At 54.6% G+C, this 8211-nt stretch overlaps 3 protein-coding genes across 5 annotated transcripts in view; 1 reads left to right on the top strand and 2 right to left on the bottom strand.

Annotated features, from left to right (window-relative positions):
- Positions 1–157: 157 nt before the first annotated feature.
- On the bottom strand, positions 158–3670 carry SNRNP25 (small nuclear ribonucleoprotein U11/U12 subunit 25). The gene is made up of 6 exons (XM_035131576.2): positions 3502–3670; positions 3331–3427; positions 2343–2448; positions 1809–1883; positions 1206–1268; positions 158–501 (listed from the first exon to the last, which is right to left on the bottom strand). Exons 1-5 carry the CDS (start codon positions 3634–3636, stop codon positions 1214–1216), a joined length of 468 nt encoding a protein of 155 aa, XP_034987467.1. The 5' UTR covers positions 3637–3670; the 3' UTR covers positions 158–501; positions 1206–1213.
- A 9-nt stretch (positions 3671–3679) lies between these two features.
- On the top strand, positions 3680–7045 carry POLR3K (RNA polymerase III subunit K). Of its 2 annotated transcripts, XM_035130543.2 has the most exons (4): positions 3680–3850; positions 3942–4029; positions 4788–4945; positions 6945–7045. In XM_035130543.2, exons 1-3 carry the CDS (start codon positions 3740–3742, stop codon positions 4913–4915), a joined length of 327 nt encoding a protein of 108 aa, XP_034986434.1. In that variant the 5' UTR covers positions 3680–3739; the 3' UTR covers positions 4916–4945; positions 6945–7045. The 2 variants fall into 2 exon arrangements, with proteins under 2 accessions (XP_034986434.1, XP_034986433.1); XM_035130542.2 differs by lacking the exon at positions 6945–7045 and having other exon boundaries at positions 4788–5001.
- The window catches only part of GTF3C1 (general transcription factor IIIC subunit 1), a 39759-nt gene continuing 36618 nt past the window's right edge, over positions 5071–8211 (bottom strand). For both annotated transcript variants that reach the window (XM_035130536.2, XM_060282638.1), the window contains 2 exons: positions 7039–7231; positions 5071–5664 (listed from right to left, as the gene is read on the bottom strand). In XM_035130536.2, the coding sequence (XP_034986427.2) occupies positions 5443–5664; positions 7039–7231 (415 nt within the window). In that variant the 3' untranslated portion in view covers positions 5071–5442. The remainder of the gene's footprint in view (positions 5665–7038; positions 7232–8211) is intronic.

Below are 8211 nucleotides of genomic sequence, written 5' to 3'. Positions count from 1 at the left end.
GGGCTAGATGAGCTTTGGGGGTCCCTTCCAACCCTAGAGTTCTATGATGCTATGCTCCCAAGTCACCTGGGCTGCGCTTTCTGCAAGCTCCTCCTGGGTTTGGGGACGTTAGCCCCATTCTGCAAGAACCGCTTCTCCAAATCACAACACAGCCGCCTCCCTTTGCTCATGCACTTTATTGAAAGTCCAGCGAAGGCTGATGCCTCCAGCGGGTGGGAGCCTTTGGCTGGGCCCAGTGGGCACCTGCTGCTGTGTGGCTGCTGCTCCCAAATCTGCCCAGTTCACAGACAGCCCCCTCTCTTCCAACCTGGACTCATAGCTGCCTTTGCCAGCCTCACAGGAAACACCTTTACCCTCCTGGGTCCAAAACCACTTCCAGCAGCAGTGGTCCCTTGGGTGACGCAGTCGCTGACCAGACAGAAGCAGAGCAAGTCTCAAGTGCTCCTGGGTCACGGCTGTGGCTTTCAAAGACTGGCCTCTCCCCATTTCAGAAATGGGCACCTGCAAGGGAAGACACAAGGCAAAGGCTCCTTTAGGCCTGAGAGGCAGTTCCTGGGCTCTCCAAGTATCTGAGTGCAGCTGAATAATGTAGCTCAGAGCCTCGGCCTTGAGCACTGCAAAAGCTCACTGCATTCAGGTCCAGGGCGAGAAAACCTGCCCCCCCCATCCTGGTGAGGTCATGTTGGTTATGGGGACCAAGTATGAGCCTAGTGGCTTCAGCATCTGCTCACATCCAAGGCTGATGGATTTAACAAAACTGCCCCCCCCCCACTGACAAAGCCACTAGCACCTTTCTCCAAAAGGCAGGCACAGCTGGTGGAGGGGGCACTTTCTGCCAGCCAGCTACGGAATGAAACAATTTCCCAAACTGACCCCCAGATGCTCAGCTTAAAAGCATAACAATTCCCCCGCAAGAGCTTTTCACCACGTTGTAAACAATCATTTCTGATACTGCATTAAGCATGTTACTGAACTTAGTTGAGTTCAGCAGTGCTGGTTTCCTTCTCAGCAAAGGGAATCTATTCCTTGCCTGTCCAGGACCTTCAACGGACCCAAAGAGGGAAGACTCTCTCCCCCCCCCCGCCCAAGCTTTCTCCTGCCCACAGCAGAGAGCTGCTGAGAGGTAGCCAAGCACGAGACGTGGGACAGACAGCAGTGGGTAACAGAAGACCCAGCAAAGAGGTCAGGGGTATTTTGGGACTTGCCTGGCTGCTCATTTCCGGAGCTTTTTCACGAAGCTGACTTCATCTCGGTTTCGGATGCCGTACCTAAAAATAGCGTTGCTCATGTTACACGTCTGCCAAAACACACACATTGCTGTCGTGACAGACCCACCCATCCTTTCTCCCAAAGGCCGAGGAACATCAGGGGAGCAGCCGGACCAGGCCACCGGTCCCCTAGTCCAGCATCCTCTTCTCAGCACATCCCCCCCCCTTCGTACTGCTCGTCTCAGCAACCACAGCCCTGCACCGTGTGATGGTGAATTCAACGGCTGAGTTCTGCGCTGAATATTGCTGCACCCCACCCTGATCCATTTCTCTACCCTGAGCCTGTCCAGAGTCGCAGCTTTTCAAACGCAATGGTTTATTTCTGGAGGAGAGAACAGCAGCCACACCCCCTTTTTTGGCTCTCCCAAGTCCCAGGGCAGCTGGTTTCCTGCCCTCGCCTCGCTGCTGGGGCTTCTTTCCCCACACAGATGGGTAATGAACTCCAGCTGTGTCCCCCCCACCTTCCCTGAGGCTCGGCCCCAAAATGATGCAAGTTGGGTGAGCCCCAGCAAGGCCGGCTCGAGCCTCCCCGCCACTCACTCTCTCAGCTTCTTCCTGTCGTCTGTCAGCTTCTCTGCGCCAAACGTTAAGCAGTATGTTCGCCACACATACTTCCTGCAAGGGGAGGTTGGCTTATTTGTAAAAATACTTCTATGCTGCTTTCTCATGGTAATACAGCACAGTGGCTCACAGCAATATAAAAGCATGCAGTAAAATCACTTAACCTTTTAATGATTTTACTGTATGGTTTTATATTGCTGCAAATCACAGTGATTTACTTTAGCGATCCAGCGGTATATAAATATATTTAAGAAGCAAGTTAAAAGCAAAAGAATTAAACACAGGCACCGGCAGACCATTGTGGTGGGACACACTTGTAACTGCCTGCAAAGGCCTAGTGGAACAAAGGTTTTTGACAAACTTGGCACAGAAGGTGCCTGATGGCAGTGTGAGGACAGAGGGCTGGCAGGTGGGAGCAGCCGATCCCAGGATACTAGAGGCTGGTCCACCCGCCTGGGAGGGTCACCCAGGAGGGTCCCACCCATCCTGGCAAGGGGGGATGGCTCAACTCACCAGCTGATGTGCTCGATGCCCCCTGTCCGCTCCTGCTTCAGCTGCACAAATCGCTGGATGGCTTTCTTCAGGTCCAGGACACTGGCATTCTGCACCACCACCACGGCTGCGAAGAAGAAAGTCTCGTCACCCCCAGGCAGCATCTTGCGCATCCTGCCAGGGCCCAAGAGGTGCTCAGGACAGTCACTTCTAACCCCCCCCCCCCCGGAAAGACCTTCAACACAAGCTGAGGGAGGGGCTTTGCAGGGCAAGAGAGGAGACCTTGGGCGGCGAAGTGGGCTTTGTTCAGGGAAAAGGGCTGGAAGGGCAATCAGGGCCTTGCTTGCTTGCTTGCATTATTGTATTTTAATATTTTGCTGGAAGCCGCCCAGAGTGGCTGGGGAAACCCAGCCAGATGGGCAGGGTATAAATAATAAATTATTATTATTATTAAAGGTAAAGGTAAAAGGACCCCTGACCATTAGGTCCAGTCGTGACCAACTCTGGGGTTGCGCGCTCATTTTGCATTATTGGACGAGGGAGCCGGCGTATAGCTTCCAGGTCATGTGGCCAGCATGACAAAGCCGCTTCTGGCGAACCAGAGCAGCACATGGAAATGCCGTTTACCTTCCTGCTGTAGCGGTTCCTATTTATCTACTTGCATTTTGACGTGCTTTCGAACTGCTAGGTTGGCAGGAGCTGGGACCGAGCAATGGGAGCTCACCCCGTCACAGGGATTCGAACCGCTGACCTTCTGATCAGCAAGCCCTAGGCTCAGTGGTTTAACCACAGCGCCACCTGGGTCCCTATTATTATTATTATTACTACTACTATTATTATTGCTCCCTGCACCTCCAGCGCATAAAGCCACGGGGTAGGAGGCTGGGTGGCGTTTGCTCCTGTTGCTGAGACTGATCTAGAGTCGGAAGGGACCTCGTGGGTCATCTAGCCCACCCCCAAACGCTCAATGGGGCCGGGCCACGCTGGGGGCGGGGCCTCGCCGACTTACGCATGGGGGCCTCGGGGGCGTCGGCTCTGCGCACGCGCACCGTCATGGCCTGGCCGTACTCGAGCGCCACCTGCGAGCCGATCTCCTCGGGGGTCACCTGAGGGCGAGAGGAGGGCGGAGTCAGCGCCGGTGATCGACAGCCGCGGCCGGCCCCGCCCCCCGGCGGCCTACCTGCGCGGGGAGGTCGCAGAGCAGCGGGTCCCTCACGAGGCGCGCCAGGCCGGCCTGCCACAGCTGCAGCACCTCGGCGTGGGCCGCGTCCACGGCGCCCTCCTCGCCCGCCTCCGCCGTCTCAGGCGCCGCCATCTTGGGAAAGGGAAAGGGGCGAGGCCTCAGGGGGTGTGTCGGCCGGAAGCGGAAGTGCCTGAGCGAGGGGCGTGGCCTGGACGTCGAGAGAGACGCGGGAGCCATGCTGCTCTTCTGCCCGGCCTGCGGGAACGTCCTGGTGGCCGAGGAGGGCGCGCGCTGCCACCGCTTCGCCTGCACCACGTGCCCCTACGTGCGCAACGTCACGCGCAAGGTAGGGAGGGGGTTCCCCCGAGGGAGGGGGGAGGGGTCTGGGTCTCCCCGCTCTCGCCCCCCGCCCACGCCCCCCTCTTGCTCTCTCTCAGGTGACGAGCCGGCGCTACCCGAAGCTCAAGGAGGTGGACGACGTGCTGGGCGGGGCCGCCGCCTGGGAGAACGTGGACTCCACCGCAGGTGCCCAGGGGGTGGGAAAGGGGGCCGGGGTCTCCCAGAGGGACCCCCAGGGGGCATCCAGGCCAACCCCCTCGCAGGCAGCGCGGGGATCGAGCTCTCCCCACGCCCCACCTGGAGATGCCTGGGAGCCCCCTTTGGAAGGCGAAACGGATTATTATTATTATTATTACTATTATTAATATTTCTACCCTGCCCATCTGGCTGGGTTTCCCCAGCCACTCTGGACAGCTTCCAACGAAAGATTAAAAATACATTCAAACATCAGTCATTAAAAACTTCCCTAAACAGGGCTGCCTTCAGAGGTCTTCTAAATGTCAGATAGCTGAGATCTGATGGGAGGGAGTTCCACAGGGCGGGCGCCACTCCCGAGAAGGCCCTCTACCTGGTTCCATCCATTAACAGTGTAACTTGGCTTCTCTGCGCTGTGAAGGTTCTGGCCCTCGCAGCTCTGATTTAAGAGGGAGCTCAGGAAGCCGCCTTCTACTGAGTCAGACCTGCCTGGCTCAGCGTGGTCTGCAATGGCTGGCAGCCACAGATCCGAAGGATTCCAGGCAGGGGATCTTTCTCTCAGGCCCTCGGGGAGATGCAAAACAAGCACCCCGCTTGTCAAGTTGAGGGTCCTCATCATCTCCGGCCTCCACCAGCCTGGGCACTTGAGGCTGCAGGAGCCACCCTCTGGCCTAGAGGGGGGAATGTTCCACCACCCACCAGATCCTGACACCCTTTTCTCTGTCTCCTTCTCTCTCCCCTCCCCCCAGAGCCGTGCCCCAAGTGCGAGCACCCACGGGCCTACTTCATGCAGCTGCAGACGCGCTCGGCCGACGAGCCCATGACCACTTTCTACAAGTGCTGCAGCGCCCAGTGCGGACACCGCTGGAGGGACTGAGGCCGCAGTGGAGCTGACTGGGCAACTGGGGTGCGGGCGTCTGCTACTCTGTACATAATAAATCGTATGCCTGAGAAAGGGCTGCAGCTATGTTCTCTCATTCTCTATGGGCAGGGAGGGTTGCATCCTAAAATGCAATCCTGTGCACACCTGCTCAACGGGACAAGAGGAAAGATTGGAGAGCTTTGTGTTTAGGGGACCATCCTAATTTTTTGCAGTTCTTTCTGCTATGTTTTAAAAAGCTGGCTTGAGCTGAGGTTCCACAGATGAAAGTAGCTTCTCCCACTCCCACCCCCACCTGAGAGGAGCCACTGCCTTGCCCACAGTAGGAGCTGTTCGGGTGTTTCACCTGCTTACCCTGTGCTGCCACAGCACCAGACTCTGCCACAGTCATCAGTATCCTCCCAGTTGCGTGTTAATAGAGTCAAGCAAGAAGCTGAGAGTCAGGAGGAGGTACGCAAACAATCTCTTTACTTAACAAAAGCACACAACGACATTCACGGTCCTACTGTACAAGAAAGGCCTCATCACAAGGGAGCCATCTGCACCCACTTGTTCCAGTTCAGTTCATAGGGAAAGACCCTGCCCATTTTCAGGGTGCAGTCAACAGTGGGCTCATAGAAGACGGCTGGCGTGCTGCTCAGTTTGGGGCTGCCAACCACCTCCTCAAGGGTCGGCTTCGAGAAGAGTGAGGCTGGTCTCTGCTGCTTCAAGTGGAATTTTCTGATGCAGCCAAGAAATTCAAGGCCCTGTAAAGCAAAGGGGGAAATTTAACACACACAGAGTGAGTTACTGAACGCTAACCTTTTTTAAAAAGAGTTAGGCTGTATTGAAAGCAGTGGTTTCATGGAGGGAGGGGGCAAGTTGACCCTCCAGATTTGCTGGATTCCAATTGGCCATACTGGCTGAAGCTAATGAGAGATGTACAACAGCACCTGGGGAACAGCAGTTCCCTCCATCACGGGGCCATTTAGCATTTTCAACATGTAAGAAAATAGCAGCTGCTTACCGGTATGGGTACATGTGAAGGTGGAGTGTGCCTCCTAAATGCCTTCCTATGCAGGAAGAGAACCGTACCTTTCCCTGAGGTGGCTCCTTCCTTGCTCTGTGCCACCAGAGTCAGGCTCTGCTCCCTAACAATGATAGGAGTTTGGGTGGGCGGGTGCTGCTCTGCGGCCATCAAGGACGCAGAAAACTGTTTTGAGAATGTTACGGTTTGTAAAGGTCTTTTTATATATATGTATTAAATGTTCATAGATGTACCAAGCAAACATGTGCAAGAGGGCAGTCCTGTGGCCATTTTGACTCTCCCAGGCTGACAAGGCCTTTCTCTTTGAAAGGAGGGAGGAAATGAGAAAAAAAAACCTCCCCATTGTCTCTCTGCTCACAGATCCTGCCTTAAGGGCACATTTAAGGTGTGAATAGGGGAGCTTCTCACACCTCTTATTTTTGATGTGTGACATGAGGTGGTGGTGGTCTTGGGCTACACCCCTTCTGTGATTTATGTCTGATGCTTCTGGGGGTGGGCTGGACTGGGAAGGAGGGAATTTTCAAAGTTCTATATATGGGGAGGGAGGCCCTTTGTCCTGGGTCCTTCTTTTCTCCTGTGCTAGAGAGAACACCCTGCTGCAGCAGATTGTTTTATTTTCTTGGCAAATAAACCGCAAGCAACTAGCCTTGCTTTCCTCTACCTTGGGTTGGTCTCTGTTTTGCACTATTGAAGAGGGGTAATGAACTTCGCCCGATCTCTTCGGAGGTTCGGACTCCCTACTGGGGTAGGGCCCTTTTAAACAGGCAAGAAAGCCTTTTAAAATTCTTACAACACAACCAAAGCAGCTCCATCTCCAAAACTCCTGAATAGGAGTTGCCAGAAAATGCCCAAGTGCTTTACTCTGGGCCTTGGAAGTAGGGTGGGAAACAAATGTGGCTAAATATATAAACTCCTATTTTAAGACAGAGGCTGGGACTGGCTGGCCTCCTGCCTCTGCCCTGGGCCTGCATATAACATTCCCTTCTTTGCCACCAACAGCACTGGGAAGGGACACATGCAGCAATACAACACAGGTAAGCTGGAAACACCTGGACAGAGTGGATCCACCTTGACCCCAGGAGACCAAACATACCTGCAGAATCTCCAGAAGAGCCACCGGCTGCAGGACGCCCAAATAGTGGTGGCACAGAGCTGCTTCCGTTATGCCAGGCTTGGTCATGATGTGGCAGAGCACCCCCTCCATGATGCCCTTGCAGACTGGATTGTTCAGGCTGCCATCCACGATGCGCCACGGACGGCCGACAAAGCAGATGTTCTCGCCAGCGCTGTTTTGAGAGCCGAGGTGCACGGAGAGATTGAGAGGATCAGAACCACTGCTGGGATTGGCAAAGGGGACAGCCTCTCTCCCCTTGAAGCAACCGGGAGCCTGTGACCACCATCTAAGGCCCTTATTTGTGTGCCTCTTGTGTGGGAAATTCAAAAGGCAGCAACATGAGAATGGGCCTTCTTTGGGGTGGCTTCCTGCTCGTCTGGCACATTCCTAGTCTTTAGGTACCAGTCAAAAACTTTCCTCTATAATCAAGCCTTTGATTATCTCTGGCCTTTTAGAAGTGGGTGGGATGTTTCTAATTTATTTCTCTAATGTATCTATATGGGCTTTTCTTTTGTTTTTTGGTTGGCTGGTTGTAGGTTGCTTTGGGCAAGGTAAAATGACTAACAAATTTAACAAATAATGTACAGGCAAAGGCCAGGCCCTGCTTAAGGCTGCAGCACAGCGAGTGAGCAGATCCCAGCAGCTTTTGGTGGCCTGTCCCAGCCAGGCCTACTCGCGACTCAAAAGCCAGAGGCATCTTTAAGGCTGGTGCCAACCTCCTGGAGAACAACCCCCAGGGGGCAGGTTGGGTCTCCAAAACACAGCACAGCTAACTAGAGGTCCCAGGAGTACTGGACTCAGCAGGAAGTCCCTCTCTGAAAACCCCTCAGATCCACTGGCACAAGTGCTGCCCTGGCCACAAATGGAGCCTCGTTCCCTTTTGAGATCCTGCCACAGCAGCAGGAACATCTCCAGGGGTTTGGTGGGGGGAACTTGAATAACTGTTGTTTGCTTCTGAATACCTGTTGTCTGCTTCTGAATGCCAGTTGCTGGAAATGGCAGGAGGGGCAGTAGTGCCTTTGTGCTCGAATCCTCCTTGCAGGTTTTCACAGGATCACAGAGCCTGTAGAGTTGGGAATATGCAGCCGCCCCATACGGGGACTGAGGCTGCAACCTTGGTGTTCTCAGCATCAGGCTCTGACCAAGAGTGTT

This window comes from Zootoca vivipara, chromosome 14 (assembly GCF_963506605.1).
Source record: "Zootoca vivipara chromosome 14, rZooViv1.1, whole genome shotgun sequence".
Classification (NCBI taxonomy): Eukaryota; Metazoa; Chordata; class Lepidosauria; order Squamata; family Lacertidae; genus Zootoca; species Zootoca vivipara.
Note: the sequence above shows the minus strand (reverse complement) of the source record. Positions and strands in the feature narration are given on the sequence as shown.

Bases quoted from the DNA above. Each gene is read 5' to 3' on its own strand.
- SNRNP25 (XM_035131576.2), bottom strand. From the start codon at position 3,636: ATGGCGGCGCCTGAGACGGCGGAGGCGGGCGAGGAGGGCGCCGTGGAC. The intron at 3,428-3,501 runs GTAGGCCGCCGG...TCTCGCCCTCAG, and splicing joins TCTGCGACCTCCCCGCGCAG to GTGACCCCCGAGGAGATCGG. The intron at 2,449-3,330 runs GTAAGTCGGCGA...TCTTCTTCGCAG, and splicing joins CGCCCCCGAGGCCCCCATGC to CCGTGGTGGTGGTGCAGAAT.
- POLR3K (XM_035130543.2), top strand. From the start codon at position 3,740: ATGCTGCTCTTCTGCCCGGCCTGCGGGAACGTCCTGGTGGCCGAGGAG. The intron at 3,851-3,941 runs GTAGGGAGGGGG...GCTCTCTCTCAG, and splicing joins TGCGCAACGTCACGCGCAAG to GTGACGAGCCGGCGCTACCC. The intron at 4,030-4,787 runs GTGCCCAGGGGG...CCCTCCCCCCAG, and splicing joins GAACGTGGACTCCACCGCAG to AGCCGTGCCCCAAGTGCGAG.